The following is a 17070-nucleotide window of genomic DNA, read 5'->3' as shown; positions in this document are numbered from 1 at the left end:
GATACCTATCCCGAGGACGAGCGTGGTCACTCGAGGCAGGGGGTTACGACCCTTCCACATACCAGTGAGTGGGCTTTTGGTTTTCCGTATATACCTATATACTTATACTTTTCCCAGAAATTGATTTGAAACGTTTATTCCATTATATGCCATGCATTGTGTTGCTGTTTGTTTATGCATTTTTTAGTTGCATATATATATATATATATGTTTGGTGCTGCGGACGCACAGGTAAGTGCCAGGTGAGTTATGATTTATGTTATGTTCAGTAGTGTTGAGATGCATATAGAGAGAGCTCATAACCTGCACCCACGGTGTTAGTGCTCCCGCCCAGAGTTGGGCACAGTCCTTCACGTGATGTTCACCTCCCGCACCACACGCTCATCTTGGATCCAAGTTAGGTGCACAGTCCTGTCGTACAGACCACTTTAGGTGGTTCCGACTCGTAGGTGACCCGCGATTATTTGCCCAGCCTTCACGTGATCGTAGCACTTGAGCGTATATATATATTACACCCAGGCTTGTCGTACAGACTACTTTAGGTGGTTCCGACTCGTGTGCAGGTCTAGCTAGTGAGATGGAGATTTGAGCTCTAGATCCAGCCGTACAGGTCACGTTAGGTGACTTCGGCTGACAGATTACATGGCATAGATTTGTTATTACCTAAGCGTTTGCATTTTACTTTGAGGCTTTGGCATAGCATACTTTCCGAGCATGATTGATATATATATATATATGTATATTATATTTTCTGGGAAGTATACAGGTTTTACGGCGAGGGGTTAAAACTTATTTATTAAATGGTTTTCGAAAAGCTTTGTTTTTGCCCACTCACACTTTTGTTTTGCGCCCCTCCAGGTTCTAGTTGGCTAGCACGTTTGGTGGATTCCCTGAGGGTTTTCCCCCGGCATATCTGACAGACGACCACCAGTGTAGGACCACCTTCGGGTGTGCTTTTGTTGTGTCGTTTTCTCCTGGACTGCATTAGGCTTTCATGCTCTGAACTTAGTGTTCACACTTACGCTTGCACTTGTTCGTTATTACCTTGTGTAAAGCTGGTTTTTAATTATTCGTATTACTATTTTATTGTTATTTTATTAGCTTCCGCACTGTGCACATGGTTACGTCACTTCCACGTGATGGCCAGCATGCCCTGATCTCGATTGGGGTGTTTCAGGTGAGCATACACCACACTAAATGATGGTGAGAAAAAATGCACTCCTTTTTAAAACTCCATTGATTGAAGCCTTATTCCTTTTTAATTTTTAATCAAGGTCCTTGGTTTTAATAAACATCATTAATTATTTCAATAATAAAATATTTTACATATCAAGATAATTAAATTTTAGAGAAAATTAGAATTAGACGCCTAATTTTAGACTTTTGTAGACTAAATATTTATGCTTTTTGAGTTTTTGATTAAGCTTTTGAAACATTTGATTAAGATACTCAAACTTGAACTATTTCGGATTAATTGAAATTAATTTACATTTAAACATCTGCTATATATTTTAAATAATTTCAAGTATATTTAAGTCTAAAAATTTAGACTTTTAAAATCTAAATGTACACCCAAGCCAAATGGAAACGTACCAACATTAAATGAAAAACGTACCAACGTGAAACGAAAATGTACCAACCCCGAATTAAAACGTACCCAATTATAAACTATATTAAAATGAATATTCATCTTTTTGGAATGTTTAAAAATATGTTTGATTCATACACAATGCTCTAGATAGTCTTGTTTTTTGGTAGATAAGTCTCTGGAACAACTTTTAGTTGATCAGAGATAAATCCTTATTACTGTAGATAATGCTAAATAATAACGATAAATCATATAATTTTGAATTAAAAAAAAAAGGTTATTATCCGTTGATTAATGACTCTTTCTAGAAAGAAAAAATAATTAATTAAAGTAATTTAAACTTTTACATTGTTAACGACTCTTTCTATAAAAAAGAAAAAATTAATTAAAGTATTTCCTCATTATTAGAACAAAAAGTAATAATGTTTTGAAAGCAAACGTACCAAAAATTCAAATGTACAAAAAAACTAAATGTACCAAAAATTCAAATGTACCAAGAAGCCAAATGGACCAAAAATTCAAATGTACCAAGTAATTAAATGTACTATTATAATCAAATGTACCTAACAACGAGTTTTGTTTCATTCTATTTAATTTACTAAAATAAATATTTTAATAAAAAATAAAAAAATCTTAAATCATCATAATAAGAGATACATAAAAATAGGAGAAAAAAAGGGAATGCTAACATGAATAGACTTCTAATGAAATAAAATTAAAGTACCAAAATTGTAGGGAAAATGTTTAATCAAATTTGCAAAAGGAATAGATGTTTAGTCTATGACATTTAAAAACGAGGCGTCTAATTCAAAACGTCCCTAAATTTTATTTATAAATTATTCATTTAGTGTTAGAAACGTTACATTTGATTTATTTATATTTATGGCTAATTTTTGTGTCATATATTTTTATTTTTATTCGGTGCCATTTTAATTTGCAACCCTTTTTTTAAAGTGTGCCAATTTTCTATTCAGTTTTAGTTTGTACCCATATATTAATTTCTTTTTGTGTCCATATTTTTCAAACTTTTATTTCTAATCATATTTTTTGACCTTTTATTTGTACCCATAATTTATTAATAATGTACCCATTTGTCTTTAAAAATGTACCACTTTGTTAAAATGTACCCATTGTTTTATTTATTTTTTATTTTTTATATATATGAAATGTACCCATTATATAAAATGTATGACCTTTATTAAAATGTACCAACTTTTTGTATGTAAGATGTATCGTATAAAAATTACCAATTTTTTGTATGTAAAATGTCATTAATACAAGTAATGACAAATCATGGGTTTTATTTAAGTATATTATTTTAAAATATTTTCAACAAATTATGGATTTTATTCAAAATCTCATTAATATAAATAACTACAAATATCAAATGTTAATTTAAAAATTACTGAAAATGTGACTTTACCCCTTCAAACTCAATTTTTTTTACATAAAACCCACAATAATATATTTTTCTAACAAAAACCCAATGACTAGGCTCCACCTAAGCAACTTACCTAATCGAGATTGTGCGTCGTATTTAATATTATTTGGATTCCCCAAATTACCCTTAGTTAAGTCATTATAGCAGTTTATGTTGATATCAAAATTAAAATGGAAAGCTTTTTTAATGTTCTTGTAACGTGTGTACTGGCTTTGAAATTTTAGTTGACGTAGGAATAAAAATTCAAAACGTTTTGAATTCAACAATAAATTTTCAGATTAATGTACCCTATTGCGATTTAATAAAAACCATGCTTTCGTTTTCTTTAAAACAAAAGGGGTAAAAAATGATGTGTCTACTATGTTTTGTTTTATTTTTCGAACATCAATGTACCTATTTTTTTTGTTTTGAAAAGATTAGTGCACCTACTTAGTACTAATAGTTTTGGTCATTTTGAAAAATAATGCACCTGTTATTAAATTTTTGAATCTGGAAAATATAGGTAAATTAATTTATGTAGGTAAATTAGTATAAGATTTCATACATGTTTATCATGGATCCTGAGCCTCTATTAGGTGGCATATTGTTAATATTTCTCGTATAAAATATATTTATCATTTAAATTAGTGAATCTACAAAATATAGGTAAATTAGTATAATATTTCATACATGTTTGTCATGCATCCCAAGCCTCTATTTGTAGGCATATTATTGGTATTTCTCATATAAATATACTTATTAGGCAAACTATTGATGTTTCTCGTATAAAATATATTTTATTATTTACATTAGTGAATCTACAAAATATAGGTAAATTAGTATAATATTTCATACATGTTTATCATGCATTCTAAGCCTCTATTAGTAGGCATATTATCGATATTTCTCATATAAATACACTTATTAGGCATACTATTGATATTTCTTAGATAAATATACTTATTATTTAATCAACAAAATATAGGTAAATTTGTTGGTATAATATATTAACAGTATAGGAGCTTGTTGCTCATCATAATTAGGGTGAGTTATGATAACCTTTATTGACTTAATTAGGGAGTTGTGGCATAAGTTGTAAATATATTGTAACAATAGGTCACTTTTTTGCTTACATGTCAGTTTGTTTGAAAATTGGGTTTTATTTAGAGATTTAAATTTATATGGGTTTTTGTTTATGAAATGTAATTTGTCAGGGCTTATATCTAGAGAACCCTAAAAATTATAATAACCTCATAGAAATGCATTATTGCATTAATTTCAGGGACTTCAATAAAAAACTGAAAACCAACAATGTTTCAATCAAAGAATATTAATAAATAGGGATCGCATCGAAAGTTTCCCTAGTTTAAAAATTGTCTCAAATATTGTGTAAAAAATATGGTGTCATTGATCCAAGCCCATATGTATACAAACACACACACACACACACACATATATATGGCATATAAATCTCAAATTTAAAATCCCCTTATTATATTGCTATTACAAACGGCTACAATAAAAAAGGAATTGACAACTCCCCCATTTTCAATGTCATTCCAAATTGGTTTCAAACCTTTTAAACATTCCAAATAAATATCCAACATATTATAAATGTCACATCCATTAAGCTCCAGTATAAGTTAAACTAACTAGGACTTACTTTGTCTCCAAAATCAAAAGAAGGTCATGAAAGTTGCTGAAATGGTATAGACTGCCATGTTGCGGCTACCATCATCTTTATTGGCCACAAAGAAGAACTAAAAGCTGAACCAATTGGTAGGGATTGAATATAAAGGTAGGGACATGGTCTTGATGGTAGTAGGTTGAGTTTGGAGGTGGCAAGGACTTGATATTTCCCATCTTTATTTTTTGTTTTCCATTTTATTTGTGAATTTGTTTTTTTATTTTTTATTTTTTTTCATCTTCATGTCCTTTTTAAGATATTTTTATTATTATTTTAGTGTCCAAGTACGCTAAAAAGTGGGACTCATTGTTGCCACCTGTAGTATTTAACAAAAATTAACTGGGACTTAAGACATTTTCAATAAGTTGAGTGCTTATTTGAAATGTTTAAAAAGGTTGAGATCAATTTATAATGACACTAAAAGGTTGGGCATATTAGGTACTTAATCCTAAAAAAATTCAAACATTTTGATTGAATAAATGGATAAAATAATGTAACAATATATGTTATGTGTACAAATAACCAATGGCAAAAGAATGTGCTCATAGTGTTAACAAATGGGTACATTTTACGTATAAAATTTTGCAAAATTAATTGGTATATTTTACATATAACAAAGTGGTACATTTATAATGAAGAATTGGTACATTATAAATAAATTATGTGTACAAATAAAAGATTAAAAAAATTATGAGTACAGATGAAATTTTAAAAACTATGGGCACAAAAAGAAATTAATATATGGGTACAAATTAAAACTAAAAAGAAAATTAGTACAACTTTTTTTTTTAAAAATGGTTGCAAATTAAATTGGGTGCAAGCTAAAAATACAAATATATGATACAAAGTTTAGCCATAAATATAAATATACCAAATGTAACGTTTCTAACACTAAATGAATATTTGAGAAATACAATTTAATTATGCTGATTTGTGAATATTTTATTATTGAATAATGACGTTAGGACCTTGATAAAAAAAAATTACAAAGAAATAAGATTTTAATTAATGGAATAGAAATAAAGGGATGAGAACCTCATTTCTCTCTAAGAAAACATTAGAAGGATTTGAGGAAAAAAAAATGGTTAGAAGGATTAATCAGACTTTAATGCCCTTGATTGAAGCTAAAATTCAAGTGTGGGTGAGAAACTTATAAATCGGTTGTGGCATAACTTGTAAATAATCTGTAAAAATAGTTTACTTGTATTTCTACATGACAATTTATTTGAAATCTCGGATTTTATTGGATGTTTAATTATAGGTGGGTTTATGTTTGGAAAATATGGATTGTATGGACCAATATTTAAAGAACCCTTCTTTGATCGGTTGTTAGCAATTTTCCCTGGTAATTTTTTTTTTTTTCTTTCTGCTGGTGGTGAATTTATGTTTTTTTTTTCCCAATGAATTAGATGTTCATTGGGTTTTGGTGGTTAGTGCTCATAAATTTGTGGAGGTGTATGTTTGGAGAGAACGTACTGGACATGGTTTTTGATACGTTTAGTTCCTATTCTAGGTTGAATTTAGGGTTTTCGGAGAAGGTTTTCTTAGTAGACCGACTCGTTGTTGTAAGTATGAGTAAATTCCTGCATGTACTAAAACTGTCTAGGGTTGGCTTATTTCTTTCCTTTAGTAACAATTCATTTGCTTCCTGACGAGGGAGAATGGATCTACCAACCCTATTTTTTGTTTTTTCCTTGTGGTGAACCACTGCAGCTTCAATTTAGTTTTATTTTTTCATCCTCTATGATTCTTTTTCTGCACTTTGAAATATAGAGTCTTTGTAAGTTTTGCAGGATGGGCTAAGGGCTTAAAATGGAGATTTTCTACTTCCATTTTGTGTATAAAGGAGTTCATCTTGCGCCCTCTCCAGGTAATCAGTAGCAGTTATCTGGAGCAAGTTGTTGACTCCGTCCGTGTGAATGTTTTGTTGATTTGTTCAACATAATCTCTGTGTGGGGAAAATCCCATTTCTTCTAATACCGCATCTCTGACTTCTCCACCATGTTTCAAATGAGAGTGAGCTAAAAAATTCAGTTTGTTGGAGAACAATTCAGAAATAAAAAAAATAACAGAAATAATAGAATTCGAAATTCTAATACTTTATTAACAAAAAATACTTGCTATACAGAATAAAATATAGAAATAAGTATATGAATTAAAATGGTACTAACTTGATTACAACAAGTGGAGGCTAGTGCAAAAGCTATGTCTTTCGAACAGTATTTCGTCCCACTCTAGTGCTTATGGTTCTACAACGTTTGCTCAACCAGGATACAACTACCTAATCCTACAACCTGAACTGGATTATAGAATTCTAGCGAATTGCTTTGTGTGTTTACTCTCTGGAAAGTTTGTACAGGAGCGGAGGAAGAAAAGATCATCTACGATGGAACTGAGACTCCAGTTATATAGGCTCTTTCATACCTCTTCAAATACCTTTTGGATGTATCTGAAGCTACACAACTCTTTCCAAAGAGTTGTGTCTATTAATCAAAACATTTTTAATTAATTTTAATTAAAAACTTAATTTGCAATTAAAATTAATGATCTGATTAATTTTAATTCTTGGGCCCCAACCTTGTCTTGATTGATTAATATTGATGTTATGTTAATATTATGATATAATCATCAAGCCTAATCCACACAATTAGTGGCCCAAATATCATTCCTCATTCCAAATGGTCCAACACCTAATCACTAATAAAGGTGACTAACTTAATATAAGGACCTCAAGTTTCCTTGAATTCCCCAACGTGGGACTAAAGGAGCTCAAAAAACTCCAACACAGTTGTCATATTTTTAGGGTTTTAGTTCATCATCAACTAATTCACTAACTTAATTTCCTGTCCTTTTTAAACTAATTCACTTATTTTTTTGGGTTCAGAGTTAATTACTTACCTATATATGCCGCAAAAGAGATCTATCTGTATATTTCCCTTGTTCGCTATTATCTTCCGTTGCTGAACATGGCATTGTGCGTGCACCAGAGATGCCAATGAGAATTCATTTACTGCCATTTAGACATCGCCTTGAGATTGATGACGTAGGAATGAAGGAACAAATAAATTAACGACCCTCCCTTTCTTAATTTTCAAAAGAATACTGATTAATTATTTAGTTATGACCTATAAGCTTGAAAAAACCATTATCCAAACTACCAAGTTGTCGATGTGCATGATGTTCCAAATCCAACAACTCACAAATTAAAAAAATCCTTTCCAAAATTCCAACAATTTTTAGCTATTGTTGTTTTGTTGTATATTGTACTAGAGCTTGGCAATATAATTATCATTTATTTATAAGGGAATATTTTTGCTACCAACTTCAAGTAATGGTTATGTTTACCACCTTATATATTATTATCATATGAGTTTAAGTTTTAAGATCTATATATTAAATACATAGAAATCTATCAAATGATAATAAGTATGCTAATGAGTATTACCATCACTTGAAAGTGGCGAGAAAAAATGCTCCCAATTCATAAAAAGCGTTTACTTCTTCTTTGATATGCTTGTGGGCCTACCTATGAAGGAAGAGAAAACCTAGCAATTGAATTAGTTAATTAATCTAACTCCTCATCCCTAGACCCAATTTTCTGTTTATAATAAATAGGATCCTGTTATCTACACATTTATTTTACCTACTACACATCTTTGTTAATTGCAGTTATTTGATCTTCTTTAATTCATTAAATCTGATGGTTAAAAATTAAGAGAATGTATGAAATATAAAAATGAGCATGCAGATAACACCACCTTATATATGTGTGTATGTGTCTGTGAAGTGTTGTCAACCACAAACTCAATAAATTGTTATCCCTTATTTCTTTGCCTCGTTTGGTTCAAAGTATTGAATAAAGATGGATAATTTTCTAAATTTAAAGTATTTTGAAGGCAGACGAGATTTATTTTTCATTTTGATGAAATTGGACATGAAAAAACCTTCTTTTTACTTTGGAAATGATGAAAATAAATTTTCTTCTTGACGAATCCAACTTCTACCTCAGACCAACTCCAATAATGGGCTAAAAGCCAAATTACCCCCCAAAATTTCCCCCCAAACCCACTCCAATTCAAGGGGAAATTTTGGGCTAAATGTTAAATGCTAAACCAATGTCAAATTCTCCCCAAAATTTAGCCCAGAAATCGGAGTGGACTCCATCAAATATTTATCGGAATATAAATTTTTTTAGATTAAAATGTTTATAAAATTAAATTACGATGATCTACATATTTATTTTTTTTAAAAAAAAAATAACCTAAGTTCATTCTTTAATAATCGCGCGCTAAATTTTAGGTTATAACGGTTGGAGCGGAAAAACTGTTTCTGGGCTAAAAGCTAAATTTTCCGGACTAAAAAATTTAGCTTTAGCTCAACCATTGAAGATGGTCTCAAAACAGGTCATAAAATTTCCATTTCTCGTTTATACCAACTTTAAAAATAGTAAGTTATGTATTTTAATTTAATCTTTTGTAGTAAAAGAGACCCATACTTATAGCCCATTAGATAAGGATGAAAAATGCATTCTTCGAGTAGCATTAAAAACAACCAGAAACTTATAATATACACCCTAGCTGGCAAAACCTGCCAATATACTGCCTGTTGGCCCGTTTGGTTGTGAAACCTATAATATTATATAATATTATACAAATTAAGTACCTAGATTCTGATGCATGCGCCGGCGCAGTTTCGGAGTTGTTAAAAAATAAGATAGCGTACTCTTCGTTATTAAATTGTTAAGTGTGCTGCTAGACATAGTAAACACAGGAGAACAATCTTTTTGTTTTGAGTAAGAATAATGTTGTTCATATCATGTTTTTATATCATATTTCTATATCATTTTAGGTAACATCTAATGTGGACAAACACATTATTTGAAAACTTTGCAAAACCCAAGGAAAGGGAGGAGAAAAACTCCTCGTATAACACAATCATCATTTAATTAACTAGTTTTTGTTAATTATTAGTTTATTAAATAATGAACTAAATTTAAAAATCTAATTAATTCAAATGATTTGGCTATCCACATCAAATGTCATCTAAGGTGGTATAAATATGAATATCATTACTTTGTAATGTTAGGAAGACTCAATTTGCAAACTAAATGATGTGTCACAAATAGAAATGAACACGTCTATCAACGCTTAATTAATAAACTAATCATCAACTTACATATCTTTTAGTTTCCAAAATTTAGTATCCTCAACATTACTCTTTTGTTTTTATTGCTTGCCTACAATTGATTATGGGAATTGTTATTGGTACTCCAAAATGTTAGCGTGAGTCAACTTTATGATTTAGGAATGTAATTAGAATAGGATTACTTGATTGATTCCTTGGCTATTTGGGATTCTTGTTTCCTAATTTATAGGGCCTCATGTATGATTATATATATGCCTCCTAGAGAGAAGAATAATATAACAAATTCAACCCTAAACACATATACTTTTATCTTGGTATCAGAGCAGGTTTCGGCCTGTCTCTTCCCAAACCCTAAAACAAGTCAAACCCAAAGCCGTGCATTCTGCAAAGATTGCAGAAGAAAAAAAGGAAAAAAAACAAATCCTGGTGTTCTTAGAATTTGAACCCAGAAACCAAACAAAACCCTTGTGGCTTTGTAATCATCAAAGCTACATCAAAATTTGATCTTGCCAAATCACAACTAACCTGGTGCGATGGCAGAAGATAGAAAGTTTGGAGAGTTGGTTACCGTCCAACCCATGTCCAGTTCGATGGAGTCCACCAACATCAGCGGCGTACCATTTGGAATTCGATTGAATGATACAAACTTTAAAGTTTGGTCAAAGATGATGGAAGTCCATGCTGCAGGCCTCGGCAAGCATGGATATTTGACTGGGAAAATTCCAGTTATGGAAGAAGACTCTCCGGGCTACACAAAGTGGGTCACCGAAGATGCGATCGTGCGAGGGTGGCTGTTGAAAACCATGGAACCACACCTGTTGAGTCTCTTCATTGATCTTCCGACAGCCAAAGATATCTGGGAGAGTGCAACCCAGATGTTTTACGACGGATCCGATGAGTCTCAGTATTATGAACTGAGATGTAAGGCTACACGGACTAAACAGGATGGTCGTCCTGTAAATTTATACTTCACAGAACTGAAGGGAGTATGGCAAGATCTTGATAAAAGACGTCCTATCAAGATGGTTTGCGCAGTTGATCTTCGAACCCGTAAGGAAGAGCTGTCAAAAGATAGGGTGTATGATTTTCTTGCAGGCTTAGACAATGACTTTGATCAAGTCCGGAGTGAAATCCTAAGAATGAAACCCATTCCTGGGATTGAAGAGTGCTTCAGTTTGGTTCGACGTGAAGCGCAAAGAAAGACAACTATGCTTGGGACAAAAGCCACGACAACAAGCTCCTCTATGGCAATGGTCACCAAGTTCCCATCATCGTCCATGCGTCCACCATCCACGGGAACACCACGTCCGAATCGTACCCAAGAAGACATCGACAAGGATAGACTTCGTTGCAATCACTGCAATGGAAAACGGCACACTGAAGAAACATGTTTTGAATTACATGGGTATCCAGAGTGGTACTGGGAATTGAAAAAACAGTTGAAAACCAAAGGGAAGCGCACAGGCCAGGCCAAACTGGCCGAGTCTGGAGATGGAGGAGCTGCTATAACAGCAGGCCGAATTGGAAGGAGTGTTGAATGAGATTTTTGGATTGCTAATAACACTTCCCTTGATTATAAACTACATTAAGGGAGGATGTTGAGAGTTTAAACATGAAACACAGTAAATTAAGGAGAAAAATGCTAATCACGAAGACAATTGATCACTTACAATAATGATCTTTTTGTTAATCACTTGGAATATGAAGTGTGCTGGGAAACCACCCCAAGTTCGTGAACACTCAAGACGCAGGGAAACAAAAACAGAGAGAAAGAGAGAGAAAGAATGTGATGCTGCTATAGATTATCCCACTGAAGTGCTAGATACTTTTTCAGTATGTAACCCAAGTGTTTGATCCTAGATGACGGTCATACTAATTAAACTTACGTGTTTAGTCAGTCATCCAGGCATGCATACGTACGTGAGGCATGACAATCGCAAGCTAATGATTTTGACCATCGCAGTGACTATCAAATGGAACTTACCAACGGCTCAAATGCATCCACATATATTTCAACTTCTCCGATATTTAATTAATTATCCAACAAAAAAGTCCTATATGCATCACTATACGAAATGGTCAAAAAGGATGCGACAAAACGAGCGAAATTGAAAAACAAATTAGTTTCACTAGAAGTTCTATAAGCTGGCAAAGAGATTGTCAAGAGTAGTTATATATGTAACTTGAAGGGTTTCGTAAATTTTTTATAGAAAGAGACATCTTTGACTACACCACATTGATATTCCGACAATCGAATCGTCTATCTTTTAGGTCTTTTGATGCTACAAAAAATCACTCAAATTTAAAGCTATAAAAGGGATGGATTAAATGAGATGGTTATTTTAGTATTTCATTGGAACATCATATTCGTCTATTTTCTTCACTACAATTGGATGATTTTGGATTTGTCCAAACTATCTATATTTTAGTTAATCATACATAAATCATCCTTAAAGAATAGGATAAATTGCTAAACCACAAGCCCTTACAAAAATTAAATCTCTGCACCCATTCAACATGCAAGAAATAACCTAGCTAGTAGTTGGCATATAGGCTTAGAGCATCTTCTATGGTATAGGTAATTAAAGCAGATAAAATTATACTATAAAGGCTGACATGGCATGTTGTTTTGCTCAATTGCCTCATGGAAAATGTTTTTCACTTCAATGGATTAGCAAACCAAGTAGGCAAAATTGTATTTTATTATTTTCTTTCATCTATAACATCTACTTTTAGCTAGCTTTTAGTTTTGTTATTTTCCTCCACATACAATATTTCACAATAAAAAGATATGTGGGATCCGATTTGCCTACTCATGATATTGTAGGTAACATTGTCTACTTTGAAAGAGTAGACAAAATTTGTAAACTCAATTGCCTATACCGTTATAGTTCATTTTTGCTTATGTGGCTGATCAAAATGGGTTTGCCGATCAATTATCTACACCATGCTCTTAGTAGGCAATTCATGTAAGTAAAAAGATATATTAATAAACTTATGGAACCAAAACATGATTAATTTATAATTTTATATACTTTTCTAACTCTCCAAATCTCTCTGCACAAGGTCTGTCCTAATTTGAGGTTAGCCTTATATGAGGAAGGTCGCCACTGGGGATGATCAGTTGATTCGGTTGAGACCTAATAACTCCAAGTTGACTTCTCTCTCTCTCTCTCTCATGACTTAGCCAGCATAAGTAATATTATACTACTGAAAAGCGTGGGTTCTTTCTTCCTTGATCATATGAACCCTATATAATTAATCTCTATATATGCACTACAAGCAGTTTCAACCTTTCCAAGAGAAAGATCTGAAAACCAAAATAAGTAGACAACATTTCAGTCTCACAGGAAGGCAGATTGGAGAAGAAGCAAAACCAAAAGAATGATTTCTGGGGCTCCATCTAATTGTTTCCAAACTATGTTACAACAGCAACAACACCATCTAGGGTTACAAATCTATGAAGATCCTGATCAGGTTTCTTCATTTTCACTCGAACCAAACTCCTCATCATCGTCGGTTCCTGACAATCACTCAACCTCTCTCCTCTGCAACTTCTCAGTCCTAAAAGAAAAGGTTCATCAAGCCAAATCACTAGTCAGCATCCTCATCTCTCCAAATCATCATCAAAGTCAACCCCAAGAGTCAGCCACCATCACCCTAGCAAGCATGAGCAATATCATACAAGAAATCATCGTCACGGCTTCTTCTATGATGTTCACATGTCAACAGATGGCCCTTGTTTCCACTACTACTCCAGGTAACCACATCAACAACACTAATACTAGCACCACTACTACTGGTCAAGGTCTTAGTAATCCTTCTGATCATCGTGATCATAATCGCTTATCGGAAACAAACTTTGGTGGCGGTCATGGTAATAAAATTGATCAATCTGGTTTCTATTCTACTCGTGAACACACACTCGATTGGTTTAGCGACAGCTACAATGATTGTACCACGGCAGATACGAGTACTAGGATTGTCAATCAAAGGGGCAACAATGATAAGCATGTGCAAGGCAAGGAATTGCCTGTTCCTTCGAACTACGACATTATTGAGGTAGATGCTTCGGATTTGTTGGCTAAGTACACCCATTACTGCCAAGTTTGTGGCAAAGGGTTCAAGCGCGATGCGAATTTGAGAATGCACATGAGGGCTCATGGAGATGAGTACAAGACTATCGTTGCTCTAAGCAACCCCTTGAAGAAAACTAACAACAATAATGATATTGCAGGAGGCATAGATGGAAACATGGCATGTTCGACGAAATTGCCAAGAAAGTATTCGTGTCCGCAAGAAGGGTGTAGGTGGAACCAAAAGCACGCGAAATTCCAGCCTTTGAAATCGATGATTTGTGTGAAGAATCACTACAAGAGGAGCCATTGTCCTAAGATGTATGTGTGCAAGAGGTGCAACAGGAAGCAGTTCTCGGTGTTATCTGATCTACGCACCCATGAGAAGCACTGCGGCGATCTGAGATGGCAGTGTTCATGTGGAACAACATTTTCAAGGAAAGATAAGCTGATGGGGCACGTCGCGTTATTCACCGGGCATACGCCAGTTATGATCACTTCTTTGACAAGGATTGGGAAGGTTGATCAGCAAAGCCATGGATCACAGATGCAAATGGGATGAATATTGAATGGTAAAGCATTAATGGTTTTATTTGTGTTTGATAAGTACATCCTTTATCTTATGTGTCAACAAAAATGTTTAGGAATAATTCGCAGCTTGGTTTGTGAGTTTAGCTTGCATTGTAATTAATTAACCGTACTTAATTATTCTAGCTATGAAACTTTTGATTCAATTTTCAGATAAAAGTGCTTAGGGTTTGAATTGTGTGTTTATTCTTCACTCTAGGAGGTAAATATATAGTTGTACAATATCCCACATAACAAGAAATAAGAAGCCCAATTACACAAGGAATCAATTATAGGATTACATTCCTAAACTAAATGGTTGACTCACGCCAACATTTTCAAGGTAAAATTTTGTACTTACAGTATTAGTCATTAGTTATTAGAATCGGGAAACCTATTTAGTTTGAATTACAATGGAATCCGATCATTATCTAATTCAATATTCTTAATCACATCATTAGGATACAAATAATTTATGACACACCCATAATTTTGATTTCCTTAATTCATATGATTCAGTTGAGAATTAGAATGCCTTCCTAAATCACGATCAATATTCGCTCTAAGATTCTCGAATCATATTGTCGACTATTACCTTCACTTACTCAAGGTTATAGATTTCTCATCACACACGCGCATACATCTATGCACAAGTCAAGGGCCCCAACAATGCATGGAACACTCCCGTGGTGGAGCATGGTCATTCATTTTGCATCAACAAATGGCCAATGACGTATCCACACTCAAATCTAAGGATTACTTGCATTATTGCAACTCTTAAAGTTTCTTGCTTGATACGTAAGTAGAATTCCATGCAAGAACTCTGGATTGATCCGTTTAGTGAATTCACTCTTTATTATGCACCTACACACTTGTCTTAGTATCTACACATAAATGACTTGAGACTCATCATTCTCCCAATTAAGCAAACTTAGTGCATATCAGTCTTTCTGAATTATCAATGTCCATTTAATAATCATATGGTTGAGAACAGTTTATGTCATGATAGTTGGATAAAAGAATATCTCTTGAATCCAACTTCTTTAGATCACTTCTTCCTTTATTTATTATCTATGGACTCACTGTTCGGATGTATAACAATTAATGAGATCTTTACCAATGATTTTACATCATTTGTATATCCTAAAAAGTTACATATAATAATTATTTTTTACAGAGTACATCTAACAAGCGTAAAGGCTTTTCGAAACGTGTGAATTTCAATCCAAGCACAATATGTTAACCTTTTATCTAAAGACATTTGATAATAATTTTCTAGCATGTTGTTTACATGAACGAACAAAAATTAGTTTTCTCAAAATATTACTTGAACTACTTTCGTGTATTAATTTCTTAGATTATCAATGTCCATTTGGATCGAGGCATGTCACTTGAACCTTGTCAGTGTGTATGTCTAAAACATGCGTGCAAAGCTAACAATCACAAAACTAATCTCCAAGTCACTTCCCCGTGGCGAGTGAGCTGGCTTTCAATCTTCAAGTTTTCCACACGAGGATCCAACGCCAGGCAATGCTATGGTACTAAATGATATGGACACGAGGAAGTGCTTGAGAATATCAATGAAAATACGAATTTGGAGTTTATGGAGGAGGAACCATGACTTCTTAATCTTGGGTTTATGGAGGAACTTGACCTCTGAATAATTCACGTTAACAATTCTTTTACATTTTATTCAATAAACCCTGCACCTTTATGTAGGATGTACGACCGAACATGAAAAATATAAGGAAATTAAGTGACCGTATAGATGAACATAATCCCACCAAATAGCCGCTAATATTAGTGCGTAAGAGAAGAAAATAATTGTGCAGAAATCACATATCCAAAAGTAGTTTATATGCGCAGCTTCTGCAGGTTTTATTATAAGAACCATGATGGTAGACCTTTGGTGGCGGGTACACATGTCGATTTCGGATCGGATCATTTTACCCGTTTATGTTAACGGGTGTTACACGACACGACCCGTTAAAATATCGAGTATGATACGAACACGAAAAACACGACACAAATGTCAGATCATAAAAATGATATCGTATTGTTACCGAAAAAAAAAATGATATCGTATTAGGCTTTTTATTCCGGCTTGTGCTGCACATGCTACCCAAATATACCTCTCTTGTATTGGTTGCCCTAAAAGCTTTTATATTTACTTTGCTCCTTTAAGTGAAAAAAATAAGGGTGCTAATAGTAACACTCTAAAAATTTTATTGTGCACTTCCCATAAGTGTATTTTTTGTTTTGAATATAAAAAATTTGGAGTGCAAAATAAGATTTTTAGAATGAAAATAACAGTTCTAAGAAATAATCGATAATTAATATTTAATATTGTAAACTTGATATAAGTTCAATTTTGTGAGTCATTATTAGGTTAGTCTATTTATTGTGTTATGTTCCTTCATTGATTATTCACATCAACATTTTGTTATTATTAATTTAATGGTGATAAATGTTTATCTTTTACTCAATTTTAAAATTAAATATAAGAACTAAATATTGTTTCTCCTTTTCCCCTCCTAATTCGTATCTCAGTTTTATCTTTTACCTCTATCACAAGTTAAATGTGTTA

The 17070-nt window shown here is 33.0% G+C and overlaps 2 protein-coding genes across 2 annotated transcripts; both read left to right on the top strand.

The window, feature by feature from the left end:
- Positions 1-10373: 10373 nt before the first annotated feature.
- Positions 10374-11381, top strand: LOC137743044 (uncharacterized). The gene has a single exon (XM_068482963.1). It carries the CDS (start codon positions 10374-10376, stop codon positions 11379-11381), a length of 1008 nt encoding a protein of 335 aa, XP_068339064.1.
- A 1781-nt stretch (positions 11382-13162) lies between these two features.
- On the top strand, positions 13163-14478 carry LOC137741436 (protein SENSITIVE TO PROTON RHIZOTOXICITY 2-like). Its single transcript, XM_068481153.1, has one exon. It carries the CDS (start codon positions 13225-13227, stop codon positions 14476-14478), a length of 1254 nt encoding a protein of 417 aa, XP_068337254.1. The 5' UTR covers positions 13163-13224.
- The last annotated feature ends 2592 nt before the right edge of the window (positions 14479-17070 follow it).

Source organism: Pyrus communis, chromosome 8 (assembly GCF_963583255.1).
Source record: "Pyrus communis chromosome 8, drPyrComm1.1, whole genome shotgun sequence".
NCBI lineage: Eukaryota > Viridiplantae > Streptophyta > Magnoliopsida > Rosales > Rosaceae > Pyrus > Pyrus communis.
This window is presented reverse-complemented; position numbering and strand designations above follow the sequence as displayed.